Here is a 24,670-nt window from a genome sequence, read left to right on the forward strand (position 1 = left end):
TCAATATTTTCAACAGTATTTGGTTCCTCATGAAACAAGGAATCTGCACAAACGTTTACATATTGAAAAGGACCCTTATCACGACCGTACGATGCATTTTTGTGCCTGTGTAACTGTCGCTCATCTAGGTGATGTTCTGCATTAGGTCCGTTTTGTGTGAAGCAAACACATCTCTGTGTTATTGATTTTAAGCGTGTGACAGTTCGTTTGGAGACAAAGGATTTATCTTCGCTCATCTATATATTCCACTATATATATGTAGTACACACATTCTCTATCCTCAAGAAGTTAACAAATGGGGTGGGGTGGTCATTTGGATAAGGGGGAGGGGTGGTGGGAGGGGTTTTGTTTAGAAAACGAGCAATTATGTGTAACTTTCAACTCCCAGGGCCATTTTCAAACAAATTTTGTACACATTCACTGTGAGGAGCCGATCATATGGGAGTTACCCTCCCATATGATCGGCTTTGGGAAAGGAGGTCTGGAGGGAGAGGTATTGTTCAGAAAATGGGCAATTCAGTGTAACTTCTGAACCCCTGTACCGATTTCAACCAAATGTGGTACACAAATTCTCTATCCTAAGGAGAAGATAACAAAGGGAGTGTAATGGTCATTGGTGGAAGAAGGAGGGTAAAGGGGAAGAGGTTGTCTTTATAAAACGAGCAATTCAGTGTAACTCTCAACCCCCTATGGTCTTGCCCGATTTCAACCAAATTTGGAACACCCATTCTTTTTCTTAAGAAGACAATGATAGGGGTTAGGGATGATGTTTAGAAAACGGGAAGTTTGTGGAGGGACTGGCATAGTTCAGCTCTCAATCACCTCAGTGAAACTTTTGATCTCCCCTTCACTGATTTCAGCCAAATTTGGAACATACATTCTTCATATTAGGGAGACGACGATAGTGGATTAAGTATGGAAAAGAGAGGGTGTGGATGAGTGGTACTGTTTAGTTATCGATCAACGCAACCATTAATCGAAAGCATGGCTTGACAAGTGTAAAGCAATGATTATAATGTGTTTCCCTCAGAATGGTGAATGTGTTCCCTTCTTTAAAAATAGATGGTTGTCCGGAATGAGACATCGGTGGATGTTTTTCCTTCTTTAGAAATAGACGTTTTGGCAAAAAAGGCGATTTCGGGTTTGGTTCCTTTTTCAAAATCAGTCAATGTTTTCAAATGAAATCTGCCTTCTTTTAATCAAATGATGAAATATTTCAATAAGAAAACAGAATTCTCATGATGACCAATTGGTTTATTCATTTTCCGATTATGAAAAAACTGCGAATCAAACTGGCACCTCCGAGCAAGGCCGTGTACATACAGCTAGTACCCTATAAATATAAATAAATAACTTTTCTTTCTATGAACACAGTACACTAGAGTCGCTTTTTACACTACTTTTTACGTGGATCTTAAGTAGAACCCTTACGAGTTTTTTACGTCAATTTTGAATTAACGCTTTTATACATGAATTTCGGGACTTATGCGTTGTTGTTACCAACGACGCCCATGCGTCTGTGGCATGGACGTTTGCACACTGTGCCACCAAAGTACTCTTTAATTGGTGAAAAAGTACGCATATGAAATTAAATAGTTCAACTAAAAGAGTAAACAGTGTTTACTCACTAAGCTGCGTCCTTCGCCATTCCGTTGGATTGCGTTTGTGGCTTCATTGTTGCACACCGTCACCGTGCATACATCGAGCACTGCTTTGGAAAATAGTTTATTAGGGTGGTCCGAAATCCAACAAATCTTGAAGTTGATGAATAGATGATGTCAAGCTCTATCTGGTAAAAGGGCGAATGTCGCAAGAGAGAATTCTCTTCGTCGACTTCCCCTGTTTTAAATAAAAGTGACAAGCAGAGGATTTCTTTGCAGTTTATCACATCAGAATGCAAGTTCGCATTGTTTTCTATCGTGCTGCTTGTCACTTTTATTAAAAAGGGGGGAGTCGACGAAGAGAATTCTCTCTTGCGACATTCGCTTTTATTCCAGATAGAGCTTGAGAGTATGGGCACGTTGTATTCGCGATATTCCTGCGTAACGTGCGGGTGGACCTTCGTAGTCTTCAAGAAGTCTCTACCGTCGATTGTGCGGAAGGCTGCAAAGCTTATGCATCGTTGGCCATTATCATTCGATTCGGTGTGCAGACCATCCGAAGAACAAAAAGACGCCATGTCGAAATTAGAACAGCGCGTTTACTGTCAAATCGGTTGTTTCAATCGAGCACAATGATAGGGGTAGCGGGGGTAAAGTGAACAGGCGGGGTAAAGTGGGTAACGGCTTGTTTATCCCCTGTTTATGAATTTCTCGTATTATTTTCCATGCTACACCATAAATCAAGCATTTCATGCTCTCCGAGCTATTTCAAATCATGAAATATCTATTTAACAGTTAGATTTTAACAAAATTTTGCGCGCCTTCGCAAAATGCTAGTTTGATGTAATTTCTGCACTGTTGCATTTAAGCCATGAAAACTCTGAATTAGTAGTTCTAAACCAAAATATCGTTCGCATCGTTCATTTTGCTTGTTATAAAGCGGAAATGGTTGATGGAAGATAGTTTTTTAATTTTTTTTTAAGTTTAGGTGTTATTTGAAAAACATGTAGCTATGGGGGTAAATTGGTCATGTCGCCCGGGGGTAAAGTGGACAATGTTCTGTCAGAGAAATGGAGACAAACCAACTCAAATTTCAACCTTATTCGGTTCGGCTGACAGTGGGATCATCAATCAGGGGTTTAAGAAATGGGGGATCTGGTCATTTACGCTGCACACACACATTTTCTTACACTCTCTACATTCCAGAGCAAATATTCCCATTCGACACACTTCGTTTATGGAATCATCCATATCTCAGATGTTTGTCATCCTATCTGTGATACCCATATATCAATCAACTCAGCTCTAGCTCTAGTTTCTGTAAAAGAGCATAACAAGGGCCAACCTTTCATCCATTTTAATAATATAGGCGAACAAAATCTAGCATTTTTGACATGCCGTCAAATAATCCAGAATTTCTCCTGAGGCCAGAACACGATTTTCAACTCGTTTTTCATAACTAGATGAATTTCCTGCCGAACCAATGCAAAACCAAAGGAACCAGGTAATATTTCACTGAGCAATGGTCAATTGAATATGGAAAAAAATCCCACCCCATCATTTCGACCAAGCCCGGTACGTCTGCTTGTCTGTGATAAAACGAAGTGTTTAGACATGTCAGCTAACATTTTGAATATTATTAAGAATATGTATTTGCTTTAAAATATTCAGATCGACTTATTTGCTTTATTTACAATATATTGTTCACTTTACCCCACCGCCTGACCATTTTACCCCGCCCAAAACAAAATTGAACTATTTTGGACTAATTTTAAATGATCAAAATAACATATTTAAATATTTTTTCAAACTTTTTTCTCAACAGGCTTTGTTAACCAATAAGATAAGCTTCGACACACCTGCATTGAACAATGCAATTTCTTGATAACCACTTGATAAACAGCAGCAGTTCTTAGGGTGTCCAATTTACCCCCACCACCCCTATTAGAGATAGGAATTCTATATTCAGGCGCTTTAGTTAGATTTTACAGCAAACGCGTTGTTCAAATTTTGACATAGCGGCTCTTTGTTATTAATCCAGCCTCGTTAGTCTGTATGTTAATAGAGTGGCATGCTGTCTTCCTTCAATAGAGGTTTAACAAAGCGTACTGTCAAACCCCACAGCATCCTATGTTAGCCTCAAAACTCGCATTGGTCAGGGTAGGGGTGTTTAACAAAGAATTGCGTTTCAGTTCGTCATGCTGATGCTAGACAGTATTATTATTTTAAATACTCCTTCAACCATATCCTTAAAAACAACTGATAGCTTTACATACGTTTATTTCATTTACTGGACAGAACCTATGTCTAACTCATACGACCAGTTATATTCCATTTAATTCTATCACTTACTAATCTACAGATTCGTATTTCAAGCTCAACACTGCAGTGTTGGTAAAATCACTCATAAATCTCAATCAATGAGCGCTCCCGTGCGATCGAAATCGTCTGCGATTTTAAAGGAATGCATCACGCTTGATTTTTTCATGCTAAAACGCATCATTTCACTCATTTGCCAAAAAAATCATTTTGGTTTAAAAACGCATTTGAAATTAATTTGGGGGCCATTTATTGCTTATACATAAAAGACTGTCTAACATTTTATGCGACAAACGTTAATTCACTGTTTTTAAAGAAGGAGAACAAAAGAAAACCTACGATGATTCAAATGGATGATTCAACTCATCCATGAGTTTTTAGGTGCTGAGTTGGGTGCGTTTCAACTCAAGCTTGATTTGAATCATCCATGAGTTTTGAGATTTTGAGTTTTTACCAACACTGCTCAACAGTAAGGCCATCTTCACTGTTTCGTTGTTGACTACAAGACACTGAGAACGGTTAAAAAAAGGCAGGAAACGATATACATTTCTGTAAAGATTTCGAAGTGGTGGATTTAAATGGAATACCACTAACACTAACTAGAAACTTTTATGCCAAGAAATTGAAATATATATTTTTAACCAAACACTCCATATCAAACAAGGAAAACTGAGATTCAAACTATGAAACATGCTCCTGGATATTTCATTGCCATGTAGGACAATTAGTGGAGAGATACATCCCCCTTTACACTGCTATAAAACAAGGTCAACATACCTCTTTAGTTCAATTTTATGCCTGTCCAATCAATAGCACGCTTCAGCCGAGTAATAAATTTGAGGTTATTCTGAATGAATGCACATCATATGGAGCATTACCATTCGCAGGAAATATTCAATTTTCATTGGGTGCAAAGCAAACCCGGCAAGAATATCAGTTGAACAGAGCCAATCAGTGAACCGAGGAGGTACTTCAATCTGTCAGAACCAAAACCGACGAGACGTCTATATCCCTTGCGTTTGGAGCCCACCCACACGGGTAGGGTGATTTTCAAGAGGAGCTATCTTTATCGCCAGCTCAATTAGTCCAACATTGCTAGCGTACAATCAATATCGCTAGATAATTGATTTAGCGCACGGAATAGCTTTCATCGGTTGTTGTTCATTAGATTGAATGATTCCAAGTGTTATAATAGAGCTGCTTTTCCAATCCGTTTCGAAGATAATTAAGTCAATTAGTTATATTACCTGGATATGAATTACGAGGCATCAAGAAGTAAACTTGACAGTGATTTATTTTTTATTTTTTCAATTTTCTCGATGCCGTTGATTTGTTGCCTTTCTTACTATTGCTTTTCTTCCCCTTGCTCTTCGCTTTCCTACGAGGTTTTCCACGACGACGGCCAAGTTTGATACCTTTCCTAACGATTACCCCGCGCCACCACGCCTGAATTTTTATTGCACTGTCCCAACATAGCTTCTTGTAATCGATTCGCTTATTATGCGCATTTTCCAGCAGTTGCAAACGTTCAACTTCCCCTTCACGGTGCTGAACCTCCTCCTTCAGAGTATCCCACAGTTTCCTCTTGGCTCTGGCCCTCTGGAAGCGGCCATCCAAATCGTCCTTCTCCCGTTCGAACCGTTCCATCCATTGATCTATATCCATTTCCACCTTGTCCAGCTGCCAGGCGTAGAATTGTTCAATTAGTCTGCATGCCTTCAGATTTAATCTTATGTAGCGTTCAGCGTTGCGGGTATCTTTTTCCAATGTATCGTAACGATCTTGTAGTTGGAACAATAATTGTTCCATTCTGGAGAATTCCCAACGCTCGACGAGAATATTTCTAGCTACTTCTAGACTGTACTCTTCCTGAAATATGGAAATGATTGTAGTTTTGTTATGTCTCATTTGAAGAAATAAACTGATTTTTTTAAAGCTTTGCTGGCGGGACTTTGAATAGAGTAGAAACCCATGCACCAGGCCTTTGATGATACCGTTCAAGGATGTTACCGATCATTTAATAATCTGGGTGTGATCATTTCAGTAGTTTATCAAAAACTCATTCCAGAAGCTGAATTTCAAAATGTGTTGTATGGTGGACTTAGACTGTGAAGGTTTTTCTACAACTCTGCCTAAAGGTTCGTTGTTTGAATTCCACTTATAACGGAGTTATAGCGCTAGATGCATTAACCTAAACTAAATGATTGGAATTTTGTTATCATTTAGTATAAGTAACTGCAACTAGCGATTCCACTCCGTTATTAGTGGAAGTCAAACAAACCATTAAGCAGAGTTGTAGAAAAACCTTCGCATTCAAAGTCCACCATACAACACATTTTGAAATTCAGCTTCTGGAATGAGTTTTTGATAAACTACTGAAATGATCAAACCTTGATTGCTAAATGATCGGTAACATCCTTGATACCGTTGCATAATTCCTTTCAAAGTTGAAACATGTCGTACAAAAGATGCTGTTGCAAATGAATCGAAGGAAATTACGTTCATTGTTATTGTCAAAGTCAAATCATTTGGTCAGTTTTTATGTTTTTGCCTTTCTCGTATCCTAAGTATACGTAAAGGCTATATGTTCGCTTCAAAAACAAACTTTTTATAAAAGGCTCGGAGACCCATAGTGTTATATACCAATCAATTCAGCTCGACGAATTGAGGTGATTTCTGTGCGTGTGTGTGTGTGTGTGTGTGTTTTTTTTTCTTCCTAAGCAATGGAGGGGGAATCTGCTCATCAGACATCCTGGGTTGTCCAGGAAGTGCGGGGTTAGGGACCACCTCCAACAGCAAACGAGGGAGGCAGGACTACATCCCCAACCCGCTAAACCGTTTCCATTGCCGCCAAGCCCATCGTCCCTTCGGTACAACCAGAAACCAGTGCACAACGCACCCTCGAGGTTAGCTGCGTGTCCTTGCAGCACCGAACATCGTGACTCGTGTCGTGTCCAGACCACATGTGGCAAGCATGTGGTCACGCATTGCGCGAAAATGTGAGCTTATGAACAACACGTGTTCCGCCGTTTCCTCTAAACCTGCGCACACCAAACACTCGGGCGAGGCCGAGCAAGCCAGCTGCGTTATCTGCACTGTGATTTTGCAGCACGCTTAAACGCCGGGCACATCGAACCCCTCATGGGGTGCTTGCTGTTCACAGCTTTGCTGGAACAAATCAAACAATTGGGAGGGTTCGTGCAGCATTGTGCCTTCTTCTTCATCTTCTTCTTGGCATTACATCCCCACACTGGGACAGAGCCGCCTCGCAGCTTAGTGTTCATTAAGCACTTCCACAGTTTTTAACTGCGAGGTTTCTTAGCCAGGTTACCATTTTTGCATTCGTATATCATGAGGCTAGCACGATGATACTTTTATGCCCAGGGAAGTCGAGACAATTACAAATTCGACAATTGCCTAGACCGGCACCGGGAATCGAACCCAGCCACCCTCAGCATGGTCTTGCTTTGTAGCCGCGCGTCTTACCGCACGGCTAAGGAGGGCCCTAGCATTGTGCCTTATGTCCCTCCAATCCGCAGCGTCGGCAGAGATTGCTTCTGTCAGGGCCTTTGCAGTCCCATTGCTTGTGCCCCGGTTCCAGGCATTTGAAGCATACTTCGAGTTGCTCGTATATGCCCACAGGGCATACCGACCATCCCACCTTGACGCTCCCTAACTTGACTGGTACCCATCGGTACCTTGACTGGTACCCATCGGTGCATCATTTTTTTCCAGTGCTGTAAGTTTGGTTTATAATGATTTATTTTATTCTCACATGAAATCATGAAAATAATGCCAACAAGTGATTGCAAAAGTCACAGCCATACAAATAATTAAATTTTTGAGCAAAATCTGTAACTAAGCATAATTTTTCAGAGTATTTTTCCAAACATTATTTATTTCGAAATAATACCTAAATTGTTATTGCGCTAGAACTAGCCACACTTCCTTCTTCGATTATGTTTGCCAGAAACGAAAACAAAAGTAAAAAACGAAACGAAAATAAAAACAAAAACAAAAGTATTGCAATCTGGCAGAATGGTTCGGTCGTTTAGAAAACGTAAAGCTGCCCGGCAGCGTGAAATTAATAAGAAAATTAAACGTGAAATAGTAGATCCCCTGGCGTGGACATTTGAAGATCCATGGGGAAGTGTTATTCGTGGACGGTGTGACAGTTCCGATGATGTGGAAGGGAATGGAGGAGCCAAATGTGTGGAGGACATAAATCAACCAGTGTCAAGCATCGGAGACGAAACTCCCTCTGGTTCTTCTATTGCATTTACTTTGGATATACCTGCTGCTTCTGTTAGTGATGTGCCTGAACTACCTATCCTCGATACGACAATATTGCCGCAATATGGTCTAAACGTGAGAGTCCACAGTGAAATTCCTCTTCAGCTACCGGAGCAACAATACATGGTTCCTGATTTGAACACTGGTCGATTAGATGTTGGGTTACCGGAGGAATTGCTGCTGTCGCCTGGATCATTGGCAGTAAATGGTATGTAAATTTATGTAAATCATTTATTACACCAAAGTAACGAGTGCTTTCAAATGTTAGAAATGCGAATCCCAAGTGCAGCCGGCAACATACCGATGCAGACGAACAAATTTGGAATACGTCAGTCCATCTGCGACATGAGTGGTCAATCTCTGCTAGTCCCTGAAACAATCCTTGGGTTTGAAAAACCGCTGCTTGATTCTGGTCTATCGACAATCGCGACATCTTCTTTCTTCCCGCCTGAAGAAATTACGTTTCCGTACCGTAAGTTTCCTATGCTTGATTCCAATTATATTTTCACATAATTGTCCCGTTATATTACATTTACAGAAGAACAAGTTTCAAATGCACTAGACAAGATGCCGAATGAAATAATAGTTGACGAATCAGCACCAGGGCCCGACGATTTCATTTTCAATTGAAATTCGTCAGTCGATAATGAACTTAGTATTCATCGCCTTCAATTGAATCCCATTCTTTCATTTTCATATTTATTTTCCCATCAGAATTGAGAAAGCCTTTTTCGTGCACATTCATTCGATATAGATTGTCTTTCATTTGTGTTCATTTAGGAATCACTGGCTAACTGAGTTGAAGCACAGCAGTTCAATTCGTGTTGAGTTTATGTTCATTGTCTGTAGAAACAGAGCGGAACATATAAAAAGAGCTAAATTTAATGAGTTATCTCTTTAATTAATCAAATGCTGTTTTACTGTTCGTATCCAGGTACTACGTAATATGCACGAAAAGCGGTATGGAGCTAACCTCAAAAAATGGTATGACGAAAACATCTAACGCGGGCTGTCTCAAAAGGAGAAATTTTTCTTGAAAAAACACTTGCTACTCCCAGGTTGCTACTAGTTGTGTAGAAAAGTGTTCGCTACACACTTACCTCATTTCACCGTATTCGGTAAATTTTACCGAAATCTCAACAGCAGAACTGTTCGGTAATTTATTTTACAGATTTTTTGTATTTTTTCCATTGCTCAACTGTCAAAATCACCGAAAATCAGTTAAATTATTTACCGAACAGTTCTGCTGTTGAGATTTCGGTAAAATTTTACCGAATTCGGCGATTTATTTTAAGTGTGTACGACACCTCAAATGATTTTTTTCGTGAAGGTGTTATTTCAAGAAATTTAACAATAGATGCTTTTCGTCTGCTGATTCCAATAGTTTATAGCTAGTGAGCCGCTGTAAGCACGCTCAAAGCAGATTATAAATTGTTTTTCCTTAGATTCGTCAGTGCTTAAAACCAACCTTTCAATAACCGTCACTCCTTCATATTCACCACCATCAAAACAGTGGAATAGGGAAGATCAATTAATTACGTAACGCAAAAATTGGCCATTATCAACCCCCCTCCCCCCTATGTCACACTTTTTGTATGAAACATTGAACATTTTTGTGAGGATTGTCACACTTCGGGTAACCCCCCCTCCCCCTCTGAGCGTTACGTTATTTATGGATGCTATCATAGTGAATACATATCATATGAAATAACGAAAAGGATAGAAACCTTCGTTTTTTTTCTTTTCTAGGCTATTTTGGAATATTCCGCTTTTTAGTTTATTCGTTCCTTTGCGTACCAGTGCTGCCAAATGATGGAAGAGAGGCATGATTTACACCATAAGAAAGTACAAATAAAAAAAATCAAGATTTCTCTTAGCATTAAGTATCATTGTGCTGCCATGTAATATGCACATTCAGTTGGGTGGCACCGAATATTCTCAATTGATAAATGGAGAATGGAGTTACGTTACACGTGATGAAAAAAAAGCAATTTTTTTACTTACTACGGAACATTTTTCTTTCAATATGTATAGAGTAATAATATTGATGTACAAAATGTGCAAAACAAATGTAAATTTTGAAACGGTTTCATTTCTTCATATTCTAATAGCCTATTCAGATTACACCATTTATCATAATACATATCATGTTAAAGTGGAGAAAGGAAACTATATGTATGGGGATTGGAATCAAGATATTCTTTATTAATGATATTCATTATCATTAACGGCGTAATCTAAATAGGCTACAAGAAAAAGAAAAAAATGAAAAAATATTGTTCGTTTTTTCAAGAAAATTAATAGTTTATTATTTAATGAGACAATTTCAAATCGCTCCGCAACACTGTTGCTCAAAATGAACTTTGGGCGTTGCTGTCAAGATCAGCAAAACAAAACAAAAACTTGCATCAGTTAGATGTGTTTCTGAAAAATTCGGCTCTTAGTTTTGGATACCATTCGGATTTAAATAATAAAGTGTAAGTAGGATATTACGGACAAATCAGCGATTTCGGTGAATTTTCAAGGATTTGTGTAATTTATTTTGAACTTATGGTCCAAACAGGTTCGCCTTGTGAAATCCGACTAAAACAACATCATGTCATCACTCGATGGTTTCAGAAAAGAGAACTTCCTCAAAATGCTACGACACAGGCGTCTGTTGTCAGGAATCCAGGAATCACGCTATAAGTTTAAGACGCGCAGATAAAATGGGATGTGTCAAGACGTTGCTCTATTTCCGGGAATAAGTGATTGACTACAGATCGGGCATGACACAAGGCATCTCTGGACATAGCTCGGATTCCCAATGATGAGATGAGACCATTATTATGGAACTTGTTTACGCGATGCTTGGTCTATTATGACAACAATAACTTAATGTTTAGATGAACAGAAATAAATTACAGAAACTACAAAATGTTCATTGGTTGCTTAATGCATTTCTGGTCCAAGTGAGTTCATAGCAAGAAGATGGGGAGGGGACACCTTAACTCTGTGATTAAATTTATCCACTATGCTGCAGTATACTCCCCATGCGGAGTTTTTTTTTGTATTTATGAAGTGTTTAAGCCAATTTGTCAATCGATTATGTTAATCAATTCGTAAAATAAATACACAACAACGGCGCTATAATAGCAGTACATACTTCCTTCATGAGTAAATGTTCTACCACTGAAATCAAATTATGGAATATTGCAGAGAATCATTGTCGGCTTACTATGAACTAAGCCGTATAGATAGTATCGACAGGCATTCAAACGAACTGTGCTATGTAGAGTATGAGTTTGATTCCCACTTTAGCTGTAGAACTTTCCGAAGTTATCGTCAGTTCCTGTGGAGGTTGCATATTAAATCTTATGTATTGTGTGGTGCTTCTATCAAAGATAGGAATACTCACGGGAAATCTATGATTACTGTAGATCTACAATCTCTACAATATAGACTCATTGTTGGTGGCTGCGGTATTACTGCGAAGCACATACACAGGATTTTGTTTTTACACGATCTTTTTACGCTCGTATTTTCGATCGTGTGACTTCAATTTATCACCAAACTCTTCGAAACATGTTTCAAAAAATTCAGAATAAATCAAAGAAAAATCACATGATATTTTATGTGCGTTAAACATTCAGGATGAGTGGCAAATTGAGAAAATGTAAATCGTGTAAAAACAGAATCCAGTGTATTGATAACTACAAGCGGAATTTTTAATTAGCAATGCAAAAGTGTTCGTAACAATAAATGCAGGATTGTTACGACTACGCGGGTTAACCTGACAATTCTGTAGCATCACGTGAATTTCTTTTGAACAAAAATGAAACGATAAATATAGAGAAGTATAGGACAGTGTATTTAAAACATGATGCTTATGTGGGACATTATTTTCATAGCAGAATTTTATTAAAATGATAGTGCATGTTGAAAGTCTTGTCACTTGCTCCACTTTTTCGTCGATTCATCAATTTTATCGAAAGTAATGATGATTTTATTGACTACGGTTCATTTTGATCTCTTACACTTACTTTTTGATCAATTTAATGCTTTTGTTTCAAGACGATGTATATGGAATGGTACACCAGATTTTAATATTCATAGATTTTTATATTTAAAGATTTTATAATTTAAAGATTTTTGGATATTTAATTTTTTATATTTATTTTTTTAAGATTTTTAGTGTTTTTAGTATTTATTTTTTTAATTATTTTAGATTTCTAGATCTTAAAATTTTTAAATTTTTAAATTTTAAGATTTTAAGAGTTTTAGATTTTTTAGATTTTTAATATTTTTTTTTTAGAATTTAGATTTCTTGGATTTTTAGATTTTAAGATTTCTAGCCATAGTCACGACAAATGGATGGATGTTTATTAAAACAGGATGATCAGGGAATTCCAAATTAATTCTATTCAGCAAATTCATTATTGCCGAAAAATAAAATAAGTTTTATACATTAAAATGCGATGTAGAAGCTGGAGCATGAAGCTTCTTCGAAATAACAACAAAATGTGAGACTGAGGAGTTTAACATTTTCCGTTGGCCTCTTCGGTCGAGTTTACTAACTTGGGAGAAACGGTGCTAAACAGCTGTCTGTTAAGTTTTACCATCATAAAGTTTTGGAGCGTATCTTCTCCAAGGGTTGAACGTGAATTTGTTAGTATCAGACCCAAGGCGCTGAAACCCCGCTCAACCGATACCTGTTTTGACGGTGTAGCCAGTACAACGGAGGCTACAGCACTGAGTAGGGGTGGGTTGGCCGCCGATCGACCCAAAACTTCCATACATCGAAACTAACGCTTCGCCGCGGCTCAACCTCTACAGCCTTGAGTTGCTGAAGGAACCCTCCATCATTTCCAGTTGATTCAATCGTCGATGTGCCAAATAGCTGGGTTATGAACTCATCTGCCTCATCGGTGTAAATAGATGCAGGCATGTTCTGGGGAGCTTTGGCATCAGTATTTCGGAGCTCTTGAATTCGATTTAATGTTTCGATGATGTAACCCTAAAAATTTTACAATATATACATGTGTAATTTTAACTGTGAGAGTGAAAATGAGAAAACAAGCAAAGGAACTACCTGTATCTCCGCTTTCTCTTCATTATTGAACAATAAAGAACCCGCGTAGTGCAGGCGTGGATCGAGATAGAGTGCCATTTTGAACGCTCTTGATTGCTTCAAATTGCTCAGGCGTTTACTCATACTAGCTACTAGCTCGGATGCGAATGGATTAGGTTTGGTCATTTCAACCTTTCTGGTGGCAATGAGCCATTGGAGATAAAAGTCGGATAGCGAAACGTGCTCTGCTTGCATGTCCTTCGTCAACAAAAACAATGGTTTAAATGCTTGTTCATAGTTTTCTGCGAACTGCCAGCTGTCGGTCAAGTCTGAAAATTACAATCATTGCGGGGTCGAACAGAATAAAAATATTAAAACAATGTTACCTAGTTCCTGAGACTGTTCTGCCAGCTTCTCGAAGAATGGTCGTTGTTCAAGGAACTTGCTGATCATTTCGTAGATGCCTCCCCAACGTGTCTGCCCCCAAATTGGAGGGTAACGAGCACCATGTAGCTCAAATAATTTATCATATTTCACCGAGCGGCATTTCTTTGCAACCAATGTCAATTTTTTTACATCGTCATTCGATTTACTAACTACATCAAGGATAGCCAATTGCAATGTATGAACTGCACAACGAACCAAGTTAAGACTCTCTTGCAGTTTATCGCTTAAAGCAGTTGTCAACGATTCTTGTCCTTCTACGAACTCTACATCTGTTAGGCTGTCTTCTTCGTCCGAAGCATCATCGGTGAGGTAGGAGAATTCCAACTCCTTTTTCAATTGACGTACGGCACCCAGCATGTTAGCTCCGTTATCACATGTAACGGAGAATATTTGATCAATGGACAGTCCGTAGCTCTGTATGACTGCCATTATCTGAGATTTCAAGAAACTCGCGGTTTGTCTTTCTTTCACTTCGAGTACACCTAAATAGAATTGACATTATAGTGTGACGGGGTGAATGCGTAAAGTTGGAAAAAAGATAGTGATAGAAAGGGGAGGGGTACTTATGTACCAATGTACCCAGCTTTGGGGCGATTCAAGTATGACGTCCAAAACTTTTTGAGATTTCTAGACGCTCTCTCTGTCACGCTTTATAGTATACCTTGTATATGTACCTGTATACTGTATACTGTGTACAGTATACTGTTACAAAACTAGACATGTGCGCCGCCGTTGACGATTTGGAGATATTTCTGAGTTGTTAAAGGAAATTATCGCGGATATTCTAGTAGGTTTTTTTTAGATAATTCTTGAATTGCTAGAGAAACAGCGAGAGAATTTTCGGATAATTTTCCATATGATATTTCTCAGGAGAAAGGAATTTTTCGGAAACATCCTGTAAGGTTTTCTGGGCGAAATCTGAAGAAGTTCCGTGAAGATTTCCGGGGAGAATCCTAGAGGAATTTGTGAAGGAGTTCTTGGAATTTTTTTCGGAAAAATTCCTAAACAAATTTCCAGAGAACTTATTTCCAGAATAATTTATTTGTAAACGACTTTCCGGGATAATCTTTGGAAGAAATTTCTTGAAGAATTCCCAGAGCAGGTCGAGTAACATTTTCTAGACCTAGATTTCGCAATTTAATTTTCATAAGGAGCTTTTCAAGAATTCCTGGACAATTTTCCGGATAAAATTCCAGGAGGTGGATTTAGTGAAATTCCATGTGAATTTCGGAATTAAGAAGAATTATCTTTAGAGTCCTCGCATTAATTTCTATAGAGTTAGCGAAGTAATTTATGAAGTGTTCTTGGAAGAGTTTTTTAGAGTAACTCCAGAGAGAAATTCTATGAATAATTATTTAGCAAAGCAAACATCATGAAGCATTTATATAGGCACTTCCGGAGGAATTCCTGGAAGAACTCCTGGAGGAGGTTCTGGAAGAATTCTTGGAGGAACTTTCGGACGAATTCCTGAAGGAAATCCCAGAGAAATTCTTAGAGGACTTACTGGAGGAGTTTTCGGAGTAATTCTTGGAGGAACTTCTAGAGGAAATTCCGGAAGAATTCCTGGAGGAACTTCCGGACGAACTTCCAGAGGGATTCCTGGAGGAACTTCCAGAGAGATTCCTGGAGGAACTTCCGGAGGAATTCCTGGAGGAACTTCCGGAGGAATTCCTGGAGGAACTTCTGGAGGAATTCCTGGAGGAACTTCCGAGGAATTCCTGGAGGAACTTCGGAGGAATTCCTGGAGGAACTTCCGGAGGGATTCCTGGAGGAACTTCCGGAGGAATTCCTGGAGGAACTTCCGGAGGAATTCCTGGAGGAACTTCCGGAGGAATTCCTGGAGGAACTTCGCAGGAATTCCTGGAGGAACTTCCGGAGGAATTCTTGGAGGAACTTCCGGAGGAATTCCTGGGGGAACTTCCAGATAATTCCTGGAGGAACCTTCGGAGGAATGCCTTGAGGAACTTCCAGAGGAATTCCTGGAGGAACTTCCAGGGGAATTCCTCGCGGAACTTCCCGAGGAATTCCTGTAGGAACTTCCGGAGGAATTCCTGGAGGAACTTCCGGAGGAATTCCTGGAGGGACTTCCGGAGGAATGCCTGGAGGGGCTTCCGGAGGAATTCCTGGAGGAACTTCCGGAGGAATTCCTGGAGGAACTTCCGGAGGAATTCCTGGAGGAACTTCCGGAGGAATTCCTGGAGGAACTTCCGGAGGAATTCCTGGAGGAACTTCCGGAGGAATTCCTGGAGGAACTTCCGGAGGAATTCCTGGAGGAACTTCCGGAGGAATTCCTGGAGGAACTTCCGGAGGAATTCCTGGAGGAACTTCCGGAGGAATTCCTGGAGGAACTTCCAGAGGAATTCCTGGAGGAACTTTCGGAGGAATTCCTGGAGGAACTTCCGGAGGAATTCCTGGAGGAACTTCCAGAGGAATTCCTGGAGGAACTTCCGGAGGAATTCCTGGAGGAACTTCCGGAGGAATTCCTGGAGGAACTTCCGGAGGAATTCCTGGAGGAACTTCCGGAGGAATTCCTGGAGGAACTTCCGGAGGAATTCCTGGAGGAACTTCTGGAGGAACTTCCGGAAGAATTCCTGGAGGAACTTCCTGAGTAATTCCTGGTGGAACTTCCGGAGGAATTGCTGAAGGAACTTCCGGAGGAATTGCTGAAAGAATTTCTGGAGGAATTGCTGAAGGAACTTCCGGAGGAATTATTGAAGGAACTTCCGGAAGAATTCCTGAAGGAACTCCTGGCGGAACTTCCGGAAGAATTCCTGGAGGAACTTCGGATGAATTCCTGGAGGAACTTCCGGAGGAATTCCTGGAGGAACTTCCGGAGGAATTCCTGGAGGAACTTCCGGAGGAATTCCTGGAGGAACTTCCGGAGGAATTCCTGGAGGAACTTCCGGTGGAATTCCTGGAGGAACTTCCGGAGGAATTCCTGGAGGAACTTCCGGAGGAACTCCTGGAGGAACTTCCGGAGGAATTCCTGGAGGAACTTCCGGAGGAATCCCTGGAGGAACTTCCGGAGGAATTCCTGGATAAACGGAGGAATTCCCGGAGGAACTCCTGGAGGAATTTCTGGAGGAACTTGCGGAGGAATTCCTGGAGGAACTTCCGGAGGAATTCCTGGAGGAACTCTCGGAGGAATTCCTGGAGGAACTTCCGGAGGAATTCCTGGAGGAACTTCCGGAGGAATTCCTGGAGGAACTTCCGGAGGAATTCCTGGAGGAACTTCCGGAGGAATTCCTGGAGGAACTTCCGGAGGAATTCCTGGAGGAACTTCCGGAGGAATTCTTGGAGGAACTTCCGGAGGAATTCCTGGAGGAACTTCCGGAGGAATTCCTGGAGGAACTTCCGGAGGAATTCCTGGAGGAACTTCGGAGGAATTCCTGGAGGAACTTCCGGAGGAATTCCTGGAGGAACTTCCGGAGAAATTCCTGGAGGAACTTTCGGAGGAATTCCTGGAGGAACTTCTGGAATTCCTGGAGGAACTTCCGGAGGAATTCCTGGAGGAACTTCCGGAGGAATTCCTGGAGGAACTTCCGGAGGAATTCCTGGAGGAACTTCCGGAGGAATTCCTGGAGGAACTTCCGGAGGAATTCCTGGAGGAACTTCCGGAGGAATTCCTGGAGGAACTTTCGGAGGAATTCCTGGAGGAACTTCCGGAGGAATTCCTGGAGGAACTTCCGGAGGAATTCCTGGAGGAACTTCCAGAGGAATTCCTGGAGGAACTTTCGGAGGAATTCCTGGAGGAACTTCCGGAGGAATTCCTGGAGGAACTTCCAGAGGAATTCCTGGAGGAACTTCCGGAGGAATTCCTGGAGGAACTTCCGGAGGAATTCCTGGAGGAACTTCCGGAGGAATTCCTGGAGGAACTTCCGGAGGAATTCCTGGAGGAACTTCCGGAGGAATTCCTGGAGGAACTTCCGGAGGAATTCCTGGAGGAACTTCCGGAGGAATTCCTGGAGGAATTCCTGGAGGAACTTCCGGAGGAATTCCTGAAGGAACTTCCGGAGGAATTCCTGAAGGAACTTCCGGAGGAATTCCTGGAGGAACTTCCAGAGGAATTCCTGGAGGAACTTCCCGAAGAATTCCTGGAGGAACTTCCGGAGGAACTTCCGGAAGAATTCCTGGAGGAACTTCCGGAGGAATTCCTGGAGGAACTTCCGGAGGAATTCCTGGAGGAACTTCCGGAGGAATTCCTGGAGGAACTTCCGGAGGAATTCCTGGAGGAACTTCCGGAGGAATTCCTGGAGGAACTTCCGGTGGAATTCCTGGAGGAACTTCCGGTGGAATTCCTGGAGGAACTTCCGGAGGAATTCCTGGAGGAACTTCCGGAGGAACTCCTGGAGGAACTTCCGGAGGAATTCCTGGAGGAACTTCCGGAGGAATCCCTGGAGGAACTTCCGGAGGAATTCCTGGAGGAACTTCCGGAGGAATTCCTGGAGGAACTTCGGAGGAATTCCTGGAGGAACTTCGGAGGAATTCCTGGAGGAACTTCCGGAGGAATTCCTGGAGGAACTTCCGGAGGAATTCCTGGAGGAACTTCGGAGGAATTCCTGGAGGAACTTCCGGAGGAATTCCTGGAGGAACTTTCGGAGGAATTACTGGAGGAACTTCCGGAGGAATTCCTGGAGGAACTTCCGGAGGAATTCCTGGAGGAACTTCCGGAGGAATTCCTGGAGGAACTTCCGGAGGAATTCCTGGAGGAACTTCCGGAGGAATTCCTGGAGGAACTTCCGGAGGAATTCCTGGAGGAACTTCCAGAGGAATTCCTGGAGGAATACCTGGAGGAACTCTAGGGAGAATTCCTGCAGAAATACTTTTGGATAATTCCTGCAGAAACTTTTGGGAAAATTCCTGGAGAAACCTCCGGAGAAGTTCCTGAAGGAGCTTCCGGATGAGTTCCTGGAAGAATTTTCTGAGGAATTCCTGGAGGAACTTCCGGCGGAATTCCTAGACGAATTTCCGTAGCAATTCCTGGAGGAACTTCCCTAGGAACTCCTGGAGGAATTTCTGGAGGAATTCCTGGAAGAACTTTCAAAGGAATTCCTGGAGGAACTTCCAGAAGAATTTCTGAAGCAACTTCCAGAGAAATTTCTGGAGGAACTTCCAGAGGAGCTTCTGGGGCAATTCCTGGAGAAACTTCCGGAGAAACTCCTGGAGGAACTTTCTTTCTTTCGCGTGATGGAAAAGAAAATTATGTAATTAAAATGTCCCTTGCTGAAGCTTCCAACACACATCGATAAACAGATTGATTGAAAGATAGATCGATATTCAGAAACCATTCGATCAGACCTGGGGACGTTCCGATACTTCAAAATATCGATGTATGATCCGATATAATAATCGAATCAAAGTAACGATATCGACGATATATTGGAATGGAAATATCGAATATCGGAAAATCATATCATATTTCAGAAATGAGAATATTTAGAATATGTTCGTCGTATGTAGTTATTCAATTATTATCGGCATGATACTGACGGCGGCGTTTTGGCATGATACTAACCTCACTACTTTCCGCTCGCTCGAAAAAAAAAAACAAATGAAGTTTCGAGAAATTTGTTGAAATTCCACTGGCAATATTGCTGTATTTCTTCTCTGTTTATTCTGATTCTTAACAGAAAATTCTTTCTTCAGAATTTTCACGGAAGTTTTTCTTATTTTAAAACTATCTTTTTGTTCCACATGAAATTCCCTTGATTTTCGGTTGGAAATTCTCTTTAATTTACACGAGAATTATCCAAAATTTAAGGGTAAAATTTTTACCTTAATTATAATATAAAAAATAGTTATAATATAAAATAAAATATAATAATAATTATAATATAAATAAAGATTTCCCACTAAATTTTCCACTCGTCGAAAAAACCTGTTATTTGTACAGGCGATTATTTTGATTTTTCTTTACATAAAATTCTTTCTGCAGAACTTCTACAGAAAATTTAAAATTTCTATCAGAAAACATATTTTGAAATTCCTAAAATGAGGGCTGTACCAAGTTTGACTTTGGTGTTAGACCGAATGCCGTTTGGCATTATATGTCTGAAAAATGCAATTCCGAGCTGATCATTACATATGCTTTCTTTGTTACATTTTCCTTTCTTCTTTATTTTCCTTCCTTCTTCTTCATTCCTTTCTTTCATCTTCCATCTTCCTTTTTCTTCTTCTTTTGTCTACTACCTTCTATCTCCTTTCTGCTTTTTTATGATTCTTTTTTTCTTCGTTTTTTTCATTGTATTGCTCCATTTCTTCTTGTTCTTCCTTCTTTCTGCTTTTTTCTTCCTTCTTTCATCTTCTTTTTTGCTCAATCTTTTAATCTTTCCTTTTTGCTTTTCTCCTATACTAAATACGTGAAGGCTATACTATACTGCGCAAAAAATATTCAATTTTTAGCCATTTATCCCTAACGCAACAAGTTTCATTCGACGGGGAATCCTGTTCCATTGTTTCCTATAGAAATGACGCAAGATACCAACACCGCAAGGTGAATAAATCAGGGTTTTTTCTTTCTTCTTCCATTTGCCCTTGGCCTTTTTACTTCATCTTTTTTCCTTAATTTGTTTTACTTGTTCCTTTTTCCTTCACTTATCTCCTTCTTTGCCTTATTTTTTTAAATTTTTATTCAGCCCACTGTCTTCTTCCAACATATTTCCTTTTTCTGTTTATTCCAAATCTCATGCGTTAACTTACGATTCAGGAGATTAAAAGTTACAAGGAATCGTTCGTCTTCTAAACAATATCTCTCCCCCTACCCCCCTATCCTCTTTTCCCTGTGACTCTTTCACCCACAATAAATATTTGTCCACTTAACATAAGAAATATCTGTACTGGTAAAAGTTGCTTAAGCGCTTCGGGAATAATTAGCAACATACATATGTACATACGAACATAAAAATAAATAGATATAGAAAAAGAAGAAGAAGAAGATAAAATAGATAGACAGTTTTTGACATACTAACCCAGCGTTCGAGATACAATCACTCCATCAGTTGCATATCGAGCCAATACGGCAAGAACATGTCGATTGAAACGAGATGCAGAATCAATTTTTAGCGATACCAACATTCCTCTCATTTCTTCAGCAATTAGGTTTTTGATAAGTCCTGCAGCCGTTGTTACATGCCCCTTTATGATGCGTGTATCCATTGACATGCCTACAGCAGTCAAAAGAGGCTCAAACAGCTGACGCATACCTTCCCACTCAAAACATGATACTGGGAGGTTATGGAAAGAAACTAGCTTAATTGCCACTTCCACTAGTAGGCGCTTATCAATAGCTACCGGACGCTTTGCAATAAGCCGCGGTTTCCTAACGGCCGGATCTCCTTCTTTAGCCATACCCTCAGCATCAGCTTTTTCGGAATGACGAGTCCGAAAGTGCCGCACAAAGTTATTAATGTCGAGTTTACGTTGAATATACGTGCATGCACTACCGGAATCGATGTTGCATATGGCTTTCTCCCCGTCAATTAATATGAATTTCAAGGATTTTTCGGCTAGTGTAGTTCCTCCACTGCGCCGTTTCTCACCTTTCGGTGCCACAGCAGGTACCGAAGAACTCGAAGATGGCCCCGCCGAAGATTCCATTTTTTGAACAAGAATTAAGCCACACCGCGATCTGGAGGAAACACTTGTTCACTTGAAGAATACTCGATTCGTTTGATTGAAATTAAACCTAGCTTCGATGAACCTACTCTTGTCTCGTTTCCGCTGTCGTTTGAAATTGAATTTCGATTCAATTGAAAGCGTAACAAAGAAAATGAATTCTTGAATGACGTCTGAAGTATTCACCTTTGACAAGAAGTAGTTCATATTGGAATCATTTTTATAGAATGAATTGACTGCACGAAAGCATCGTCGACTGATGTGTGATGAACACCGTGGAAATTCATTTTCATTTTATCGCTTCGAAGATGTACGACACTGATCAGCACAAACTTCGGAAAATATGTCGCCGCACCAAAACCAGTACCGCACTCAATGCATGTCGTCCCGAGCCATTACTCTCTCTAGGACGAGCACGATGATATTTGAAATCCCTGGTATACCAGCAGGGACAATGTGTGACGTAGATCAAGATTGCTACTGCACGGCGTGCATGAAGTGGACCACTGTGGATCCGGCTATTGGTAAAAATGTTACGAAATCAAGTTCAACTGACGAGACGTCGATTGAAGCTGAAGCAATGAAGAATATTTTCAATAAACTTCAACGCATCAAGGCAACTCACAGATTCATCCACAAAACCGGCGATGTCACATTACGGCCTGGAATAAAAGGGCTGCGAAAGGCGTCCAAGCGTGTTTTTAGAAAAAGGTGTTTTAATAAAAATAAAACGGCAAATAAAAGTTTTCTATAGTCATTATACGTATTAACAGGTACCAAGCTATTGATGCTGATGCATATTCGAAGGTGACAATACCACACGAAAAACGGATACACGGTCGTCGGGTAGTTGACATCGATTATTTCATCAAATGGATCACATTGGCTCAGGCCACTCATTCACAGACATGTGTGGGAGTTTTGTGCCCATTCCAAGAAAATTTCAAATCTATGGTCTCTTCTATATATTTGGAATGCAACGTGTGTGGTGAAATGGTGAAAGGGTCATCTGAACAGCCTACCTCGAAGAACCGCCTTCGGCGTAACATGAGCTGGGCCATTTTGTGCAGTGGAGGTACCTACACTCAAGCAAAAGAGCTCTTTTCCTTCCTAAACATGCCGTTCATGTCGCGTGATGCATTCGCCAAAGATGAAATTGCTATGGACAGCGTTCTTCAAGTTGCTTTGGATGAGTCCTTAGACCGGGCCGTCGAAGCAGAAAAAGCAGCTGTATTGGAAGAAATGGCACAAAAAGGAACAACCCCTCCAACTGAAAAGTATGTTAAATCATGCGCAGCTTTAGATGGCTCGTGGGGACAGCGCAGCAACGGCCATCGATACAATTCTGCGTCTGGATGCGCTGCTATTATTGCAACACGTACTAAAAAAGTGTGTTATGTCGGATGTAAAAACAAGCGATGCATTGCTTGCAACATCAATATGACCAGGGTGAAGAACAACCAGCCTATACGAGAACACAAGTGCTACCGAAATTATAAAGGTGCTTCCGGAGGGATGGAGCCGGCCATTATTATCGATGGTTTTGAGGTTCTTAGGCATAAAGGATTGAAATTCACTACAGTAGTAACTGATGGTGATTCCACCACAGTCGCTCGCTTGAAGAACAGTTGCAAATATGGACCCGAAATACGTCATCAGTTGTGCTGCAACCACGTTATGAAGAATTTAGGAAAAAGTTGCGAGAGGTTCGTATCATATCTATCTATCTATTTTCATATATCTTCTCTTCTTCTTCTTCAATGGCTCTACATTCCAAGTGGAACTTGGCCTAGCCTTTCAACTTAGTATTCTATTAGCATTTCCTCAGTTATTAATTGAAAGCTTTTCTATGCCTGCCATTGCATGAGTATGTATATTGTGTGGCAAGTACAATGGATACACTATGCCCAGGGTGTCGAGAAAGTTTCCAACCCGAAAACATCCTAGACCGGACCGAGAATCGAACTCGCCATCTCCGGATTGGCAATCCTACGCCTTTGCTCGCAAGGCTACTGGAGACCCCTATTTTCATATATATAAAACTCAATGCAAATATACAAGTATGTATGTAAGTTCCAGCATACATTTTCAACCATGTTTGAAACGCACATTCTTTTTCTTAAGGAGAAGACGATAGGGGAGTGGGGGAGGTCGGACGATCTACGGAAAAGAAAGACAGGGGAGGGAGAGGTATTCTTTAGGAAATGAATATTCAAGTTTAACTTTTGAATCCCTGAACCAATTTCGACCAAATTTGGAACATATATTCTGTGTTTTAAGGAGATGTTAATAATAGGGATGCCAGAGTTGATGAAAAAAAGGGAGAGATGTGGGAGGGAGGAGTACTGTTTAGCTATCGATCAACTCAGTGTAACTTCTGAACCCCTTGACCGATTGCAACCATATTTATAACACATATTCTCTGTCTTAAGGAGACGATTATAGAGGAGGTGGGAGGGTTATTGGCAAAGAAGGAGAGCATAGGAGGTGGTTCAGTTGTCGATCAATGCAGTGTAACTGCTGAACCCCTTGACCGATTTCCACCAAATTTGGAACACATATTATCAGTCCAAGGAAGACGATATTATACTCGGTGGGAGGGAGGTGATAAATATTAATTACAGTTTTGTATAACTTTCTAACACATGGGTCGATTTCCACCAAATTTGGAACTCGTATTCTCTATCCTATGGACACGATTATAGAGGGAGTGAGAGGGACATTTGGTATGAGGGAGGTTATTGGGATTAGGTATTGTTTCAATTCAACGATTTAACAATTCAACATAACTGCTGAACCCAATGACTGATATTTAACAAAATTGGGACAAATATTCCCTATCCGAAATAAACGATTATAGAGAGATTGGGACAGTCATTAGGAAAAATGGGGGGGGGGGGGTAGAGTGCAAGTTTGTGCATAAATATGTGAGGCATACAAATGATAACCATTTCCACGAAATGGAAAATTATTCTTATTCTTTACTCTAAGTATACGATGAGGAGGTTCATTGTTTAAAAGAGGGAAAGTATGGAGGAACAGGTATTCTTTTTAAAACGAACAATTAATTCTAACTTCTGAACACATGGGTCGATTTGAACCAAATTTGTAACAAACATTCTTTATCTTAAGAGACCATTCCAGACGGACTGGAAGAGTCATTGGAAAAGGGGGAGGTTGTGGGGGAGGTGCATTATTTAGAAAACAAACAATTTATTATAATTTCTGAATGCATGGTCGATTTTAATCAAAACTAGAACACATATTTTTATCTTCCGGTGAGTATTTTAGAGAGATGTGAAGGTCGTCAGAAAAAAAGGGGAGGGATATTCTATAGATATCGAAC

The 24,670-nt window shown here is 40.5% G+C and overlaps 4 protein-coding genes across 4 annotated transcripts in view; 2 read left to right on the plus strand and 2 right to left on the minus strand.

Moving 5' to 3' along the window:
- The window catches only part of LOC134221994 (uncharacterized), a 130,594-nt gene that overhangs the window by 69,225 nt on the left and 36,699 nt on the right, over positions 1 to 24,670 (plus strand). The gene's annotated exons all lie outside the window — the stretch shown is intronic.
- The window catches only part of LOC134219341 (dynein regulatory complex protein 9-like), a 39,811-nt gene continuing 20,328 nt past the window's right edge, over positions 5,188 to 24,670 (minus strand). The window contains exon 2 of the mRNA XM_062698064.1: positions 5,188 to 5,789. Within this exon, the coding sequence (XP_062554048.1) occupies positions 5,220 to 5,789 (570 nt within the window). The 3' untranslated portion in view covers positions 5,188 to 5,219. The remainder of the gene's footprint in view (positions 5,790 to 24,670) is intronic.
- LOC134228068 (uncharacterized) overlaps positions 7,662 to 24,670 on the plus strand; it is a 33,819-nt gene continuing 16,810 nt past the window's right edge. Inside the window, exons 1-5 of the mRNA XM_062709841.1 lie at positions 7,662 to 8,421; positions 8,482 to 8,685; positions 8,752 to 8,806; positions 21,646 to 22,035; positions 22,098 to 23,030. Coding sequence (XP_062565825.1) covers positions 7,959 to 8,421; positions 8,482 to 8,685; positions 8,752 to 8,806; positions 21,646 to 22,035; positions 22,098 to 23,030 — 2,045 coding nt within the window. The 5' untranslated portion in view covers positions 7,662 to 7,958. The remainder of the gene's footprint in view (positions 8,422 to 8,481; positions 8,686 to 8,751; positions 8,807 to 21,645; positions 22,036 to 22,097; positions 23,031 to 24,670) is intronic.
- Positions 12,937 to 21,319, minus strand: LOC134228071 (uncharacterized). The gene is made up of 4 exons (XM_062709845.1): positions 20,679 to 21,319; positions 13,650 to 14,192; positions 13,285 to 13,592; positions 12,937 to 13,209 (listed from the first exon to the last, which is right to left on the minus strand). The coding sequence occupies exons 1-4, from the start codon at positions 21,304 to 21,306 to the stop codon at positions 12,937 to 12,939; spliced, it is 1,752 nt and encodes a 583-aa protein (XP_062565829.1). The 5' UTR covers positions 21,307 to 21,319.

The sequence above is a fragment of the Armigeres subalbatus genome, chromosome 3, assembly GCF_024139115.2.
Source record: "Armigeres subalbatus isolate Guangzhou_Male chromosome 3, GZ_Asu_2, whole genome shotgun sequence".
Taxonomy (NCBI): domain Eukaryota; kingdom Metazoa; phylum Arthropoda; class Insecta; order Diptera; family Culicidae; genus Armigeres; species Armigeres subalbatus.

Excerpts from the sequence above, each read along its gene's own strand:
- LOC134228071 (XM_062709845.1), bottom strand. The coding sequence starts at position 21,306 with ATGGAATCTTCGGCGGGGCCATCTTCGAGTTCTTCGGTACCTGCTGTG. Across the intron at positions 14,193-20,678 it reads GATTGTATCTCGAACGCTGG|GTGTACTCGAAGTGAAAGAA; the intron begins GTTAGTATGTCA and ends AATTCTATTTAG. Across the intron at positions 13,593-13,649 it reads AGAACAGTCTCAGGAACTAG|ACTTGACCGACAGCTGGCAG; the intron begins GTAACATTGTTT and ends TGTAATTTTCAG.